This window comes from Pelecanus crispus, chromosome Z, assembly GCF_030463565.1.
Source record: "Pelecanus crispus isolate bPelCri1 chromosome Z, bPelCri1.pri, whole genome shotgun sequence".
NCBI classification, from domain to species: domain Eukaryota; kingdom Metazoa; phylum Chordata; class Aves; order Pelecaniformes; family Pelecanidae; genus Pelecanus; species Pelecanus crispus.
The window spans coordinates 63,153,764-63,173,182 of NC_134676.1; the positions used below are offsets into that span (position 1 = coordinate 63,153,764).

The window sequence follows — 19,419 nt, forward strand, 5'->3', positions numbered from 1 at the left end:
TAGTAGGATGAATTTTATAATTTTGGTTACTGGCCAGTAGCCCGAGGCATAGACTAAGAAACAAAATTGATCCAAAACCAGAGCAGCTATGCCTTATCTTTACACTGCAGTATAAAATAGCCTAAGAAAACGCCCAGACTTTGTGCCAGAACTGAAGCTGTAAATTTTGTCTGGAGTAGTTTTGCCCCCTGGAGGCGTCCCGTAAGTAATTCAAAAAGTCCCTCAAATCTCACATTCAAAAAAAAAGCCCCCCAAACTGAAAGCAGAAATAAAAGCTAATATTCAGCTTCAATTACTCACAACTTTTGTATTGTATTCTAGGTGCTTACTTGAAAGCAATTTGGGTTTTGTACTGATAAAGAAACTTCTAATATTTGAGCAGTCTTGTCAGGTAGCTTTAGAATTGTTTGTCACATGCTTCCTGCTCAGTTAGTGTAGTTAGGTGAAGACATAGAGAATAGTGTTTGGCATTCTGCTGATTTCTGTGTTTCAATTCTGAAATACAACTTTCTTTTCTCTTGATTTGCAGCACATGAAGGGGCCATTAGAGGGGTAGCAGTGGATGGATTAAACCAGCTGATAATCACAGCTGGTAGTGAAGGATTAATTAAATTTTGGAAGTTCAAAACTAAAGATCTAGTTTGCTCCACTGAGCTTTCTTTTTCTCCAAGTGGAATTCTGCTTCACAGAGACAGGTAACTGCAGCTATTTCATGTGCATATTGTTTTGCTCTAAGTATGTAAGTCTAGGATGGCAACCAGGTATTCTAATAAAGTTTAAATTTCTGATGCTTTGAAATACAACTGACTACTAGTTGACAAAAGAAAATGACTACAAGACATTTTATTAGACTGAAGGAATGTAATAATCTTTATCTGAGATTATCTCAGGATAAAAGACTTTTGGAGCAATGTTAGGATGTTGTTTTTATTTTTTGTCTCTGAGTATTCACTATCATATGTGCTAATGATTCTTGGCAGTGGTATTCTGGGAATTGCCTTTGATGACTTCAGTATTAGTGTTTTGGATATAGAAACCAGGAAGACTATCAGGACGTTCTCAGGACACCATGGACGGATTAATGACATGGTAATTGTTAACTCATTTTCTGTAACAGGTGACGTATAGAAATACCTAACTAATTTTAAAGTTGGTAGATTTCTCTGTGTATGTTAAGTCACTGAGTATTCTGTTCAGCTATGAACAGTAAAGTTGTAATTCAGCTCTACAGTGGTTTTGGCCGCATTAATTTTGAAGTTAAAATGTATAGTGTTTGAATGGCCATATATTTTTAGTGTGCTTTGGGATTTTACTGTAACTTTGCAACAAGCTGATTTTTAGTTTAACAAAATGAAGCATTAGGAATAATGAAAACCACGTTGAGGAGCAAAATTGTGCAACAGTCTTAACTGTATATAGAGAAAAGATGAGCCAGGTAAATAAAAGGTGTAAACAGATCTGAGATTATGCAAGACACTGATAATTCCTTATTTTACATGTTGTGTAATAGTGCTTTGTAGTGTTCATTGAAAGAGTTTTTTGCTTCTGATTTAATTCTAAGTGCTAGTAAGTATTTATTTGATTTATTCAGTTTTACGCTCAGTGGTTTTCATTATTAATGTAAAAGCAAGGACCAAAGTGCTTTTACTAACAGCCAGATGTATGATGTGTCATATATTTAATCCTGTTCTGAAATAGCTTCCATTTTTTGTCCTTTTCTTGCTTTCAGTAAGGTGGTGTGAGTTTTGTTTCATGGCCAGGCCATTTTATCCTGGTGTTTGGGAGCAATCTAATCTTGAACTGTGTAAAACAGGACCTCCTGTAGGGACTGACTTGTCAGTTGTGCCAATTGACTGTTTTGTTTTAGACTTTCAGTCCTGATGGTCGTTGGCTAATAACTTCATCAATGGACTGTACCATTAAGACTTGGGACCTTCCCTCTGGATGGTGAGTCAGTTTAAAAACATATAGCAGAAATTTATTTTAATCCCCTTTCTGTCTGTTAAGTGGCAAAAAGCCTTCTGGCTTGGTTATCTGTCACCAACCTGTACTGTGTGGTATTCAAAGCTGCATATGGTGTAACGACTCAGTAGCCAGTATTTTAGTTCTGTGTAATGCTAGCAATACGTGCCTTTTTCTGGGTATACAGAATAAAAGTGTCTGAAGATCTAATGATGAAACCTGGAGTTTTCACATAGTGTGAATTTGTTCTTTGTCTGGAAGCAGCACTATAATCTAAATGGCAAAAGATTGGTTAAGGTGATATGCTGAAGTACTCGTAGAATCATAGAATGATTTGAGTTAGAAGCGACCTTCAGACATCTAGTCCAACCCCCTGCCATGGACAGGGACATCTTTCACTAGATCAGGTTGCTCAAAACCCTGTCCAACCTGACCTTGAACACTTGCAGTGATGAGTCATCCACAACTTCTCTTGGCAACCTGTTCCAGTGTCTCACCACTCTGTAAAAAAAATTATTCCTTATATCCAATCTAAACCTACACCCTTCCGATTCAAAACCATTGCCCCTTGTCTTGTCACTACAGGCCCTGTTAAAAAGTCTCTCTCAAGTCTTTCTTTTAAGCTCCCTTTAGAGTATTGAAAGGCCACAAGAAGGTGTCCCCAGAGCCTTCTGTTCTCCAGGGTGGACAACTCCAACTCTCTCAGCCTTTCTTCATTGGAAACGTGTTCCAGCCCTCTGATCATTTGCCTGGACCAGCTCTAACTTCATGTCTATCTTTTGCTGGGTGCCTCAGAGTTGGATGCGGTACTCCAGTTGGTATTGTAAATAGAAGCCTGTTCTCACTTATACATTCATTTTAGCAACACAATAAGGCTTTACTTCAGTTATATTTTTCATTTGTGCGTGCCTGCAACTGCCAAAATTCTCTTTTATGATCCACTCTGAGTAGTCTTCTCCCAGAATGAAATTTGGCCACATATACAAGTACACAGGAAGTTCAGGAGCCCAGAAAAAACAGGCCAGAAGGTAACTTTGAGTTCTGCCGGTGCATTCTTTTAGCAGTGCATCAGGTAGATTTTTAGAAATTTAAAGTAGTGCTATGCAGTGTGCAGCTCTGGTCATACCTGGGACTGAATGGTTTCGTTTGGGTTGATTACTTTTGTTGATGTGGTTTGGTAAATAATTTTGTATACTGTAAAAGTTTTCATTTTACTACCACAAGGGTGGTCAATGTCAACAAACAATTGACCTATTCTTACGTGATGAATGATGCTACTCTAAAATGGGATGGGGTGGACAGTAACTGTCTTCTTTCTAGTATAAATGGGAGGGAAATTAACACTCTGCTTGGACTTCCTCTTCCTAATGCTCTTTCCCTTCCAAAATGACATGCCTACAAAAAATTGTGGTATCAATTATAAAACTTCAGAAATGTTACTTGTATGTTTCATTTCTTTAATAACATAACCCTTTGCAGTAAGAATCCATTCATACTGTTGTTTAAAATCTAATAGTAGTTCTTGTTTGCATGTAACACATAAGTAAATATTTTGTCTCTTCTCTCTAATTAACTGCAAGAAATTCTGGTCAAGCTGAAATCTAGGCAGCTACATGACAAACCCTTTTTTTGAAACAAATTAGGTTAAATTGTTCTTCCAGAATTTAAAGGAAAGGTTTTCCCAAAACTATAGGCAGATGGGTGTATTGAAAAGGAAGAACAGCTTTTAATAAAAAGTCAGATGTTTGATTTACTTCTAGTGTGGTATATTTGCTCATAAATAGAAGAACCGAATTATAAACTGTGCATTCTAAAGGCTCAGCTTTGAAATTGTCCTTACAAAAGGATGGAAGACATGTTTTTAGATTATTAAGTCCTACATTACGAAAAATACCGGCTGACTTTAATAGATGTCATACTATTTACTTATTGAATGTCTGTTTTCACTTGGGAATGCTGTTTAACTGTCCTTACATAATGTAAGTATACCTAGTGCATGTTTTTTATGTAGGGCTTTTTGAGAATTGGGAACAATTTGTGTAGAGAAAGTTACAAGCAGGAACCTTGGCATTATGCAAATTTTTCTTTCTGCAGAGCAGCTTGTATAGACAAATTAAGGAATCAAGGGTACAAGTTGACTGTTTATAGTTTGGACAGAGTACTTGAGACAGAGTGGTGTAAGAAATGTGTTGATATTGTGAGCTCAGCAATTTTATACATAACGTTGCCTCACTTTTGCAGTTAGGCAGGAAGTGTAAAGAATTAATGCCTTCAGCCCCCAGGCAGGATTCTTTTAGCAATTATTATACATTTTGTGTAAAATTTACAAGCATGTCTCTCATTGTCCTATAGTGGATTGACTCCCCCCCCAAGTTTGTAATTTTAATCATGATTTAAATTCAGTAAGTAGAAAAATTTAATGTTAACTTTGTTTTGCAGTTGTTGCTTATGGTTGCTTTATTGAACAGTATTTCTCAGTTACTGATAACGATTGTGGTAAAAGGATGGATTTGAAACTAAAAACAGTATTTATGGTAAATTTTCTAGCCACTGTGCACTGTGTGCAAAATGTATCAGTGTAACTGATACATATTCTGGCATTTATGGGTTTAGTGTTTGTGTATTTTATGTTGAAAGTGATGAATGATATAGCTCTTGCCTGATTACTTGTAATGTGTGTCTAACAGCATGCAGAAGAAATAAAATGTTCATTCAGAGAAAAAAAGGGCTTTTATTTTTAATGTGGTTTGTCAAACCATCACAGGAGTGCTCAGTGCCTAAGAAAACACATGCCCACAAGATTTTACATTTTAAACTGCTTTGTTATATCAATACTTTTTCTATGGTTAGTGAACAGAATAAGGTTGTAGAACTAGCTGCTCTCATCGCTTCTCACTTTGCTTTTGATTTTGGTCTGTAAACAAGATAAAGCATTCAAGCTCTCCATTTGTTCTTTTTGTTTCTCTCAATGAACTAGTTGTCAAACTCAACTGCTTCTTACAATTGGAAGTAACTGAAATTTATACCTCAACCCGTGACAAGCAGTGCTATGAACCTGGGCTCGAGCGGAAGTCTCCTAGGGTGTGCGTCATCCAGGATTTGTGGCATTATCCAGAACTCTAAAGTGGCTTGTTGTTTAAATAGTCACATACTACTGAGTATTTTAAATTTCTTTTTATGTGGTGTTTTTCAGTTTTCTGCAATAGTGAAAGTAATGGTCAAGGAATGGTGTATCAGGCTGAAGATATGGTATTGTCAAAACAAACTGTTAATCAGGTGTATATGAAGTATCTTGAGAGAGGGAATTTACAATTGACAGCAGAGCATTAAAAGATAATGTCAGAGCAGCACGGGGCTGATTGGGAGTATGAAATTTATGGCCACTAAAATGGCTAGTATTAGGCATAAGAGTTGAATGTGGACAGATGGCTGTTCATATTTTCCACAGAATGTGGATATCTAAGGAGGTAGCATAAATGTACCAGCTTTAGCTGATTTTAGAGAATTTTAGAGGTGAGTGGTTTGTTGCACAGTGCGTTCATTTGCTAAGTTTGTATGTCGTATTAGAATACTTCTGATACGCTAGTTTGTATACATACTTCTGGTGTCCTGCTTGCATTGAGTTGTATTTGTGCTGTAATTCAGATATGCATAGATAAACACGTTCATCTTGATGAGAATTTCTCTGTTGTGTTTTCTCTCCTTAGCCTCATAGATTGTTTTTTGGTAGACTCCGCAGCTGTGAGCATTACTATGTCTCCTACAGGAGATTTCCTAGCTTCAACACATGTGGATGATCTTGGAATTTATTTGTGGTGAGTATGTAATTTATGTATTTCTACACAGAATTTCAGATGGTGAAGAATTCTTTTAATCACCTTCATTGCAAATAGAGAATTATCCTGCAAAATATTTTCTCCTGGGTTTTGTCTTCTCTTGTTCTAATTAAGACAGGTATTGTTGTGACTTACAAATCTTGAAATCTCTTCCAGTTAAGATATTTATTCTGATAATTAAATTATCTCTTTTTTTCCTAAATGTTTCTTTCTTACTCTAAAGAATTCCTGTTATGCCATTCCTAAAGTTTTTCTTTGACTCTGCTATTGTTTCTGACCCCTTTTGAAATGTCACTGCTCATATAGTGTTACTTTCTGACAGGCTTTTCTTCTTGTCCTGGTATACGATGTTGTCTGAGACTTCTGAGTAAAATTTGGAAGTTGCTATTACTTCTGTTTATTAATGATAACTATGTTTTAGTTCGGTTTCCTCCTGATATGGCTTTAAAGCAAATGACTGGTTAGGGCCAGTACTGAAGTAACACACCTTTTAAGTGGTTTGTGGTTTGGTTTAGTTGGGTTTTTTTGTTTTTTTTTTTTTTTCTTTTGATACACAGATAGATCTTTCAGGTTACATTTGTTGCCTGTAGTTTTGCTTAAGGGGTGTTCAGTTGTTAGACCTTTCTATGCTTAACTAGAAGTGCTTCATTGTGAATAATGACAAATGTTTTTACTTAGCCCTGGTTTATATTGACAGAAAAAATCATTTACCAGAATGACTTGTGTGCATGTTCCAAACCTCAAGAAAATTTGCTAAGAGTACTACTCTGAAATTCTGTGAAAGCAGCATGAATCATTTATATTTGCATAATGTATTGTACATACGAATTACAAGCAAGGCTTTTTTTAGGTAGGCAATTTTGCAATTTCAAGTAAATACAGTAACTGGCAACAATTGAAATAATCATACTTCATCTATTAAACACTCCTGGCAATAATACTTCAGCATAACTTCTATGTTTCAGACTTTCAGATGATGTATATCGCTACGTTTCATTTCTTATTTATCTGGTAGATGAGGAAAACTAATCTTTAATAGAACCTGGTGAATTGCTGTCGTGCGGTAATATTAGACTGCAGTAAAAATTATGTCTAAAATACTTGTTCCCATTCACCTGAAAAGGTTTTTTAAATGCCTGTCTTATTTTTTAGGTCCAACCGTTCTCTGTATTCACTTGTCTCTTTACGGCCCCTTCCAGCAGATTATGAACCTTCTGTGATGACATGCCCTAGTACCTGCCCTGAGCAAGGTAATCTTCAGATGAAAGAGTATTTTATTTTCAGTTTGGTAATACATTTCAAATAGAAGACGGTTTGCTTTCACAGTGAAAACTCATCATGTCATAGCATTCTTTCTCTGAACTGTTCCCATTACTCCTACCATTTTTGGCATACTTAATCATACGCTAATACTATTTACTAAAATCTAGTCATGTTTCTGTGTTCAGACATAAAGAAATACATTGTGATGATCTCCACATCTTCAAGGCGATTTTGTAGGTCATAAAAACATCTGTGCTATTTGCTGGCTTTCTTTAATCCCAGACTCGTGTAAATACCTTCCATTTTGCCATCTGTGAGGCCAGTTTGAAATTAATGTTACTGTTTGGCAATGGAAAGGGGATTGTTCTTTGTTCCACTTCCCTCCAACTTTTATGCCATGGTAGTTTCACTGCTGTATATTGTCTTGTTGGCAAGAGAATTGGGTTCAGCTGATCTGCCATGAACCTGTGCTAGATTCCCAGTGAAAGAAAGGCCTAAATTGCATTTTTGATATATTTAGTACAAATGGTTGTGCTTCTGAAGGCCTCTAGATGGAAATCTTGTCTGCCCAAGTTTAGCAGGTACCTACATTTAGATCGCCATCTGAAGGAGAAACACACCTAGCTATTGACTGCATAAAAGAGTGAGGAACATGCTTGATCATGGCTGCTTTATTAAGCACATACTTATTTTAGATACTTAAATGAGGGAGAAAGGATTTAATCCCAAAACTTTGAATGTTTTAATACTATAAACTGATTCTGGCTGAACGCCTTAACTCACTTTCTGTCTTCAGCAAATGTAAAGTTCCTGTTTAGATGCTCAGAGTTCTTAATGGCTTACATTTCTTTGTTTTAGGCTTTTTTATCACATTCATGGTTTCAGCCATGTAATATTTTGCAAAAAGGAAAGGAAGGTTAGAGGTCTTTTGTCAAGACCGCATAGGAAGTTTAGAGAAAACCTAGTGACAGACTGCATATCTTCTGTTGTGTGATGTTGTGCTTTAATGTTGAGATTTTCTTCATCTTTATGTGCCACTTCAGTCATACCTATGGATGGGTTGTGAATATTGTGCATATTTAAATGCAAAGATTTTACCAATTTGTAGCTCAGAACTAAAATTGCTGTGTATATGTTTTAAAACAGTTAACAAAATTTTAAAAGTAATCCATTTTTCTTCCATTATGACTTCTATAAATTGCTTTTATGTCATTTCTGCAAAAGCAGATAAATCTTGTTAGTCTTTAAAATCTTGTTTATCCAATTCTGCATTTTAGATATAATTGTTAGCAATTTAAGTTTTAATATTTCATAGGGTTAATAAAGATTATTTCTGTAGCTTTTCAGCTATATGTTATGCTAGTACCCATATATATAGCTGTTACGCATGTGTTTTTTCAAAAATTGCAGAAGAAATAATCATGTTGGTTTGATTTTTAAAAAAATAATTGTGAAGTATGTATGTTCATAAAAGATAATCTGTTCTTGAAAGATGTGGATGTGGCAGGAGATGAAGAAACATGTGATGAAATGATAGAGTATGTCTCACCTGAGCAACTGGGAGAGCAGCTGGTGACCCTTTCCTCATTACCGGAATCAAGATGGAAAAATCTCCTCAGTCTTGATGTTATCAAGGTAATGGTATTAGGCACATTATTGCTTATGTACTGTATGTTTTGGATTGCTTTTTTTTAAGAAGGAGGTAGAATAAGGGCTATTTCTCGTGTAATGTAAAACAGACAGTTGTGGTAACCATTCTCTTGGATTTTCAAGAAATCTTGAGAAGGAGGAACTGTTTCATAACTTTTGCCATTACTATTTCTGCAACATGCAAAATAGCTGTCTGAAGGCAGATATCCCCATGTCAATGCAGCTAATAAGTGCCTATAAAGCTGTTCCAGGTTACACCTCCAAATCACTGTTGGGCATTCCCCTAACCAAAAAAGAGGGAAGGCGCAAAAAACAGTAGCATACAGCCAGATATATTTGCCTTGTTCTATGAGCTGCATTACCTAATTGCAAAATTTGATCCCACTCTTCAGGTATTTTTCAAGATTTTGCAGTAGAAGACTATACGGTGTTTTTCACAATTTCCAGGATTTGGGAGAGGGGCTGTTTTTCTTCTAAATAGTAGCTTCAGATTTAGTGGTAAAACTTTTTACCTATACATTTACTTTTCAGTTAGTCCTTACAGTTTTAATGGTATTTTAAAAATAAAACTCTTGAGATGAAATTCCCATATGTTCTTACTATGATGATGATTTTAATTCAAATATCTAATTAACAGAAAAAAAATAAACCAAGAGAGCCACCAAAAGTTCCCAAGTCGGCCCCTTTCTTCATCCCAACAGTTCCTGGTCTTATACCCCGATACATTGCTCCAGAGGAAGAAAGTGATACACAGGTAAAAACAAACACTATTACATTGATTCTTATCTAGTGTATTTTAAAAGAAAATCTTAAATGCTTTTTAGTGCTGAGTGAAATCTTGCTAAAGACTTAAAGTACCAGTTTTAACGCATTTACATTAATGCTTTCTCTCTTAAAGTCTTAGATTCTTTTCCTACTGACAGAATAAAACTGAGATGTAAAAACATGTTTGCATATTCATGTACAGTCTCTTATTCTTTCATGGTCTAGTCAAAGGTAGTAAACCTTGGAGTACTGGCACAGAAGTCTGACTTCTACATTCATCTTGAAGAAGCCCTGAGCACTAATGAATGTAAGTTAACAAGACATTTCACTATAAATGTAGATGCTAATAATATTCTGATCTACATTTGATTTCTAATGCCAGAATTGTAACGTGTGAGGAAAAAGCCATGCATAGTACAGTAGCAAAGGCAAAGAGAAATTATTATGTTATGTAGAAAGCTGACTAATACATAGATAGCCAATCTAGGTCAACGATCCATTGGTACTCCAGCTTGCCTGCAGCATGGAGCCCAATTCTGGCTAAAGCCCAAATAGAGAAAGAAGGTAATGTTCCTAAGATTATTAGAATTTTTTGGAGATTGTGATGATCTCACCCAGAAAAGGTGCTATGTATTATTTGTAGGGTAAGAAAGGAAGGGAATGATCTGGTAAGGAATAGTTTGGTGATTCACTGAAACATGAAAAACGCCATTTGCCTAGCAAGTTCTGTTTTCAAGGGCTATTTCACTAAACATTCCACGAACTTAGAGCTTTAATCAACTGCTTTTTAATTTAAAACCTAAGAAGAAATAATTGATATAAAAATAAGCTGTTGGCTTTCTTTTGACATTCAATTAATTTTGAAATTCAGTCACTTAAATTGCCTGTCAAATGCACCTGCTGTTTTCCCTGTTTAACTTATGCTGCTATAGAATCATTGAAATTCAGATTTTTGGAAATGATTGCTAATATAGCTGGCTTGGAAATGTAAATGGACACTCACTGGTAGCTTGTCCACAAGGCAGTTCTGTTGGGAATTTTTCTACCCCTTCTTAAACTCTTTTGAGATGACCAGCCTACTCAACTGCACTTAAAATATTTTGTGTGCAGAACTTTATTATCTATCACAAACAAGGTGTGGTTTTATGCTGTGTTTTTAGTATTTCAGTTGATAGTATTCTGTTAAGCTATGTCAGAGCTGTTCAGAGAAGAGTGAAACATCAGGTGAATATCTAAAAGCCTAACCAAGCACCTGGAGGCTGGCTGTACCAGGGAGCAAGTGCACTCACTCCATGATTCATTGCAGTAGTGGTCCCGTGGGCCTCCCTTAGGCAGCCTCTCTGTTGTAAGGCAGGTGTGCTCTGGGGTCTGTGCTATAAGCCCAATCGAGGAAGCCTGTTCATCCTGACTCAGGAAGCTGCTGGTGTGTAACGTGGCTCTGTGCTTGCTAGTTTACAAGCATTTCTTCTGAAGGTGGCTATGTTCTGCAAATAAATAATGTTGTACTAGAAGCCACCCTGGCTTACCATTGGGATGGAGACAGGGTTTCGTACCTCAGATCAGGAGTGTGGAACACATATTGAGCTGGGCACCTTTTCCATATTGTATGTGTACCAACTTCACTGTATGTTCCATGTTTCTTTTTTTAATGTCACAGCACAAAAATGAGTTAATGCATCTGTTTAGTACTGTTAATATTACAACTATGTTTAAAACTAGCTACTGATTTTCATAGGAATCACATAGAGATGGAAACAGATTTATACCACCTGAGGAATATTAGCCTATGCCTGATACTATTAGTTACCATGCTATAAGAGTATATTAAAAAATGTTTTTACCAACAGCTGCCTTTGCAACCATACATATTTTTATTTCTACATTTTTTAAAGCAAATGGATGGAATTCTCAAAGATCAGGTAGGATTGTAGAAATCCTGAGGAAGAACATTTACAAAGAGGGGAAAGAGTTTGTAAATTGCATGTATTTCTACCAGGGGAAGGACTTTCCCCACCCCACCACTGCCCAGGTCCCAGGAAAAACAGGAGGAATTCACGTAACAAAAGTAATAATTACCTTAGGTGCACCACGTGATCCTCGATTTAACTTAATAACAGTAAGAGTAAACACTGTAAAGATTCCTAGTAAAGGTAGTACCCAGTCTCTTCTAGGATGTATTTGCAGTAACAGTTTGAAGTCCCAAATATATATGTTCTTTTTGCCAAGAGATGTAAAATAACAATGTTCTGTGGTTAATAAGAAATTTTGTTCAGCTTAAAAGACAGAAATGGGGGAAAAAAGTGATACAAAGATGTTACTTGTATTTTTCAAGGTGAACTTACAAATAAAATGCAGCTGTCTTACTAGAGATGTACATCTCTGTAGTATGTGATGAGACAGTAAATTAAAGGCAGGATGGCATTTTATAGAAAACATAAAAGTAAGGAAGGAGTAGAAACTTTAAACATACAGTCACTGCTTAAGAATTTTGGAATAAACCTGTCCACATGAAGGATTTGTAAGATTCTTTTCTGCAAATGTTAATGATAATGTATTCCTCAATGCTTTAACACAGATACAGCTCCACTTAACTTACTGAAAAGTTTGGGACCATCTAATATTGAGATAGAACTAAGGGGTTTGGCCCCTGAAGGTGGTGGCTCAATGGAGGTGATGCTAAGCTTTTTGAGAATGATTGGGATGATGCTGAACAAGAAGTACAACTTTGAACTTGCTCAGGCATACCTTGCACTATTTTTAAAGGTAACAATTTTCTTATAAAATTTTATGTTAGTGCTGTTTAAAATGATGGTTGTCCATTAAAAGGATGTAAATTGTCTGCTCGGAAGAATTGTCTTCAGTGATTGTTTTTTTTTGGGGGGGTAGTTTTAAAATGACTAACTGTATTGGATAATTTGACAACTCATCTGGTCACAGTCAAGAAAAACTTGCAAAAACCAGATATTGCGAAGAAGACCATGCCAGACAGGTTTTATTCTAGTATTCATTACTTAGAACTGGTTTTATTTTTTGTAATATACCTAACTTCTTAATGGTTGCTAATTGCTAAGCTAAGCTATGCTATGTCTTAAGTAAGAAAAGAATTCAATGTACAATGTTTGGGGAAGTCAAATAAGCATTTTGTTGGACTTAACCACTAGACATTGCAGCCCATGTCAGTGGGCTGCTTTTCTTCTGTTACCTGTTAAGTATCACAGAACTAATGAAATTATTCCCAGGTGTGTGGAAATTTGAAAGTTATTGTGATAAAATACAGTAGCAGTTACACTTAGAGAAGGTTGTTCTGCAGAAGATTGAAACCCTTCTGATGTGCAAATGCTTACCTTGTCAAGATACTCTGATTTATGAAACTGTGGGAAAGCAATTAATTACAGTTAACTAGGAAAAAGTTGTTATAAACATTCAGACATAAGTAATACTGTCTATTTAACTGCATATTTCTTAATAGCAATATTGCAGGGATTGGTTTTAAAGATAGAGTGTAATGTCGGACAAATATGACTTGCTCTTTTCCTTTTGTTGGGGTTAAATAGAACACATGGGGCAGCTTCCACAAGAACAAGTAGTGCAGACAAATAAGAGTAGATCTGTAGAGTGAAACACTTAGGATTGAGGTCTTGATATTCATTCACCAGTGGCTTTTTATCATGTCTGTTATTATTATGGGTTTTATTAGTCTGGTTCCATGGACTGATTGTGATTAATGGTTGCAATATTAGATGTTAGAATTCATCTTTCTGTTTAGTTTCATACAAAAGAAATTTAGTTCTTGCAGAGTAGATTACGGGAAGCTAGGTAATTTGCCTCAGAAACGTACTCCTGATCTGAACTACAGCAGAATAATATAAGCTCACCTTATGACACATGAACACCAATATCTTTTGTTGTAGATTACAAATAAAACAGCTCTGAGTTTAGCAAGACTCCTAGATTTAAGTTGTAGCCAGGAAAATAGCTATTCCATCCTTTAAATGGTAATAATGTGTTGCCTCTCTACAGGATTGAGAGGTTTCTTTTTCTTTATGCTTTACCAAGGTTACTGTTTATTACATAGAGAGACATCATCTGCCTGTATCATTATAGAGTGTGCTGGCATCATTCTTTTTGCTTTATGCAACACAGATCACTAAAATAATAATCCTGATTGACCTCAGGGCATCTGTTTAGCCTTTCTAGCCTAAAGAGCAATTTGTGATGCAGGTTGGAAAGAGGAAAAAGTTACCCTCTAGAGAAGTGTGTGATTAGGATAGATTCAGCAGCAGCAGAAGATCTAGTAAAGCAGTAACATATTTAAGACATTTTGCTGCCTTATCCCATCTAATACATATGTGGGAGTAAAATGGCTTGTAAAAGACTAGCAAAAGGGAGGCAGCATTAAATGGAGGGAATTAATTGAAGGAAAAGAGTCCTTCCCTTACTTGGGACATTCCTGAAAGCAAAGTATTGGAACTGAATGAGGAAACTGATCTTTTAATTTTTTTATTATCTGTATTTGTTCCACTAACTGCTTGTTTTCATTTTCAGTTACATCTTAAGATCCTCTCATCAGAGCCAAACCTATTGGAAGAAGTATCCAGATTGTCAACACAACTTGAGGAAACTTGGATTCATTTGCGGACTCTCTTCAATCAGAGTCTGTGTGTGTTAACATATATGAAAAGTGCTTTGCTGTAAAATACTTAAGGGTTTTGTCTGCATAAAATTCCCCTCGAAATAATAGTACAATTTATTACTAAAAATACTGGATTCCAAGAATTATACTGGGACTTCTGATGCTGTATTTTGTACACCTGTGTATGGCAAAATATTTTAGAACGTGCATAACTGAGTACTTTTATTCACATCAGTCGAAGCAAAAATTAGTATGTGCAGCTTAAATATTCATGCTGTATTAGTATGTGCTGTCAATGAACAAACAGTTGGATGGCTACAGGTAATGTAGCTAGCTACCTTATGCTTTCATGACTGAAAGCATGCAAAAAAAAAAAAAAAAGGTGGGAATGTAATTTCTGTGCAGGAGACCAAAACCTACATTGTGCTTAATGAACAATTATTGTTGATACAAAAATAAAACAAAAGGTCTGAATTATTAACAATTTAATAACAGTAGTTTAAACTAAATGAACATAAAAATTGCATTCCTCTGCAATCAGAGCATTTTTCCTATAAGGTTTGTAGAAATTAGTTTTCTCCTCACTTTGGCAAGCTGTGTTCGCTATTTTGCCTCAGACACCTATTTCTGAAAGCAAAGATTTCTAGCTGCACTACAAATGATGGGACTTGAAAAAAAACAAAACTAAACCAAAAAAGCCCATCCATTTTTTATAACCAGGTTTCTTGCTCTAATTTTGGAGGCTCAATTTCTTATGAAAATGAGGATTCTTTTCTTAAGGAGATAGATTACAGGAATAAAAGCTTTAAGTTGTGGGGAATTTTTAGTTGAATCAGTTGTTGTTTTTATGAATTGATATTTAGGTTTCAAATAATAAAGTTTGGACAGCGTTTGGGAACTCATGAACGGGATCATATGGCTTTGAGAGTACTGCGGCACAGCAGAAAAATCTTCTGAACAAGGGCTTTGTTGTATTTCACATGTTCCAGCTACGGACACAGACTAACAGAGTAACTAATACAAATGTATGCAATTTTGATGAGAAAACTTGAAAGATGGGGTCGTTACATTTGGCATAAGACTGAAATAATAGTGCAGTTTTGTTCTATGTATGTGATTTTTTTTTTTTTTTTTTTAAATGCCATCACGTATGGAACTCTTTTTAGTATGTATCCTGGAACAAATTATCTGCAAACATGTACATGCAGTGTAGAGTATGGAATATCCCCCTGAAACAAGTGACAATTCCACATGTGTCATGAGATCAGATCCTTTTGGCTGCTCAAATTTGCAAGAAAAGTCATCAGGGTTATCAAAGGAGTGCAGAGGTGATGGGAAGGCAGCTTTTACAGCTTCTCTCTGTATTCTGGCTGTACTTTATCCATAATTTTGACTCATTTTAAACCTTGAAGAGAACAGAGAAATATGGAAGTTTACAATCTGTGGCATTCTAGCCAGTTAGGACTGAGAATATGGAGTCCATGGGAATGATGTACAGGTTTTTTTATGAAGTTTACTGCTGAGATTTAAGAAAATCCTTTGTAATATAAAATGATTAGCTTCTGGTGATATGGTTCTCAAGAACCCATTACTCCCAGTTCCTTGAATGGATCTGAAGCAGTCCCAAATACCTCAGACTTCAATGTAATATATAATAAACCTCTGATCTTATAGGTATTACTGTAACTAATTTAGAACATAGAAACGTTTAGGTTGGAAAAGACCTTTAAGATCATCCAGTCCAACCATTAACCTATCACTGCCACGTCCACCACTAAACCAATTCAGGGTAGAGTAGTAATTTCATGTTTCCTGGCTTGCTGGCTGGATTATTTTTTAATGAAAGTAAAACTAGGAATCAATAAGGTTGGAAAGGATCTCTAAGATCATCAGTCCAACCATCAACCCAATATCACCATGCCCACTAAAACATGTCCCAAAGTGCCATGTCTGTCCACTTTTTTAACACCTCCAGGGATGGGGACTCTACCACCCCTCTGGGCAGCCTCTTCCAATGCTTGACTGCTCTTTCTGTGAAGAAATTTTTCCTAATAACCAATCTAAACCTCCCCTGGCACAGCTTGAGGCCATTTCCGAGAAGAGCCCAACACCCACCTCACTACAGCCTCCGTTCAGGAGCCTCCTCTTCTCCAGGCTAAACAACCCCAGTTCCCTCAGCCGCTCCTCATAAGACTTGTTCTCCAGACCCTTCACCCACTTCATTGCCCTTCTCTGGACACGCTCCAGCACCTCAAGGTCTTTGTTGTAGTGAGGGGCCCAAAACTAGACACAGTATTCCAGGTGCGGCCTCCCCAGTGCCTAGTACAGGGGGACAATCACCTCCCTGCTCCTGCTGGCCACACTATTCCTGAAACAAGCCAGGATGCTGTTGGCCTTCCTAGCCACCTGGGCATTCTGCTGGCTCATGTTCAGCCGGCTGTCGACCAACACCCCCAGGTCCTTTTTGGCCAGGCAGCTTTCCAGCCACTCCAAGCCTGTAGCGTTGCATGGGATTGTTGTGACCCAAGTGCAGGACTCGGCACTTGGCACTAGAAGATCTTAAAGAATCATTTTTTGAACCAAGACATAAGAATATTAAAAGATGAGTAAGTCAGTATTTGCGTACCTGCCTCAGTAGAAGAGGAACAGTGGATAAAGAATTTTCCTCTTGGATCAGAACAAAGGTCTGTCAAGCCTAGTATCCTGTCTCCAGCTGGAGCAAGGAACAGATGTAAAGGGTCTAGCAAACAGGTCATGTATAAATTGATCCTTTCTCAAGCACATCACACCAGCTTTCAGTAGAGAGCTTTCTAGATGCTTTGTGACCCAGTCTAACAGTTGTGTTTAATATTCTGTGATGGACCTGTTTGTTTGCTGTGAGTTCAGGTAATCTCTTTTAGAACCCATTTATCCTTCACAACATCCTGTAGTAATGGGACCTACAGTTTAATTAAATACTAAGGGAAATAATGTATTTCTGTTTGTATACTTCAGGCCTGCTATCTTCCTCATGTTGTTTCACCCTCCTACTTCTTGAATGTGAGAAATAATAATTGTGCTCTAGTCTTCATGCTTCTCTGCCTCTCAGCCACAGAGCAGTTGTGAAATGGTTTCTACTTGTGAAGGAGATACTTCATTTTACTGAGTGCACAGAGGTGTGTTTTCACAGGCACACAAGAACCTTTTTTGGGCACAGGTGTTTAAATATGTATGTACAAGATTTGTCGACAAAACTTGTGAGATTTGTAAAGGAGTGGGGTTTTTTTTCTTTCTTCTGGACTACTGGATGTAATCAGGAGAAAAAAGATACACTTTTTGCCAAACAGGCCATTCTTCAGAAAGTAGAACCAGCAAGCTAATTTTTGCGAACAATTTACGTATAACACTGTTGACATATTTGCAGCCTGGATTATCTCATTAAATGTGTTAATGTATTTTCTTGTATCATACACAGATGTGTTTTAAGTCTACCTGGAACACTTCAATCGTTTCCTTCAGCAAATAGTCTTTAGATGTTAGTGATATCCCACCTCCTTTATTCTTTTGTCTTTTCCTCAACATTCCTAGTCATTACTGCTATTTCAGGAGGTTTTGACTATTCTTAAAGCTGGTTCCAGTCTTACACCAGTAGCTCTGATTGCTTCTTGTTCCTAGCCTTTTGTTTTGTCCTTTTTTTTCCCGCACCACAATGGTGAGCAGCTTTTTGCCATTAGTAACTTCTTCAGAAATAAAAAATAATTCCCACTTCCTAGTGGATGCAAGTGGATATTTCACCTGCTACTTCCTGTATTATTTCTTCACGCAAGACATCAAGGACAGTATCTTGTGATAGTAGTCAAAAGTTGTTGATTACAAGCAGTAAGATACATTACAATTGAACTTGACAGATTGGGCTTTGCGTTACCCGTAAGAACTCACTTTAGCCTATTGGCATTGTAATGGCATATGCAATGGGGTGTGAGAAAAATCATTAGTTGGATTAAGCGATATATATAGTTGTTAGCCCTAGGTTTTCTTCCAAGCAGGACGACTACTGAAGATTTTACCATTCTTACACAATGCCAAGCCTGGTTTAGGCCAGCTCTGACTAGCAGCTTGCTGTTACGATTTTCCCTGTTGCTGTGTGTCACAGTACTCCCCCCAGCTTGTTCTCAAGTCTGCTACTTGCCTGGGCCTGCCTGTGTTCGTGTGCTCTGTTTTCACCATGATTTTCTCTGCTCTTTTGGCTTCTGAGCATAGGTGCTCCTCTTACCAGCTCCTGTACACAGCAGTACTGTCAAGTTAGGTCTTAACACTTCCACTATTTTCTTTTGGCTGTGTTGTGCTTTCCAGATTGATTTGCTACTCACAGTTGTTTTGACACCAAAGTGGTTAGTTGGACCTTGTTCCCTGAACTTACTGCTGGCTGGATTCAACCTCTGAAGAGTGAAGGCTGCTCCTCTCTGAGCCATAATAAGCTTTCACTGCAATCTTCGTTTTTCTTTCAAGTAGCAATAGAGGTATTATGAGGAAAAACATGCAAATGTGAAGTGAGAGTAAATGGATGCAAATGTTTACACATTGTTCAGCAGCCAGCATGGACCGCTGACTTGAAACACTTGAACACTTTGTATGTCTCAAATTTATGTTTTGCTCCTTCAAAAGAAAGGTTACATAAGGTCTCAGGTCTGTGTAAATTGTAACACAAGTGTCATTGTCCCAGAGTAAGGAAACTGGAAGATACTAATTTGCATTCTGTGAAGTAGAGAAGCCAAAGTATTTGTTGACATACTTGAACTCTGCTGATGAGCTGTGTTGAAGGAGTCCAGCATTGTTTAAAGGTCACCAACATATTAAGTAGTTTCTCCTTTTGACTGTTGATATCAACAGATGTTGCCTGGGCATGGTATGTTAGCATATCAGTCTTCTCAGCACGTTGGTTGTAAAACTTCTGCTTCTTAACAATTACTTGTTTGATGAAAAATTACGTTTTAAAAAAATAATTTACCTTTTTAGAGATGAGGAATCCAATCAGTTGCTTACTTGATGTCAGTGCAAGGAGCCTGCTTTACTTTTTCAATGGGTTTGCAGTATGCCTTAGAGGAGAATAAAATGCTGTCCTTAAATGTCCTTAGGACCTGTGCTTTTCTTTTTGTGAACCAGTGATAAATTGAGGAAAGAAAAATGAGCAACAAAATAACTAAGATCCTTCTGCCCTGGCTGTTACATGTTCTCCAGAAGGATTGAGTGAGCTCTCTGATGCTCTGTTGCACATCATGGAGCTTTGCCAGTTAGTGGCAGTCTCTGGAAGATACCTTTTCTTCACTGATG

At 36.9% G+C, this 19,419-nt stretch overlaps 1 protein-coding gene across 1 annotated transcript in view; it reads left to right on the top strand.

Moving 5' to 3' along the window:
* The window catches only part of WDR36 (WD repeat domain 36), a 33,138-nt gene extending 18,127 nt beyond the window's left edge, over positions 1–15,011 (top strand). Inside the window, exons 14-23 of the mRNA XM_075726105.1 lie at positions 530–695; positions 981–1,089; positions 1,868–1,947; positions 5,670–5,777; positions 6,951–7,048; positions 8,554–8,696; positions 9,349–9,465; positions 9,702–9,783; positions 12,052–12,239; positions 14,022–15,011. Coding sequence (XP_075582220.1) covers positions 530–695; positions 981–1,089; positions 1,868–1,947; positions 5,670–5,777; positions 6,951–7,048; positions 8,554–8,696; positions 9,349–9,465; positions 9,702–9,783; positions 12,052–12,239; positions 14,022–14,171 — 1,241 coding nt within the window. The 3' untranslated portion in view covers positions 14,172–15,011. The remainder of the gene's footprint in view (positions 1–529; positions 696–980; positions 1,090–1,867; positions 1,948–5,669; positions 5,778–6,950; positions 7,049–8,553; positions 8,697–9,348; positions 9,466–9,701; positions 9,784–12,051; positions 12,240–14,021) is intronic.
* Positions 15,012–19,419: the final 4,408 nt, after the last annotated feature.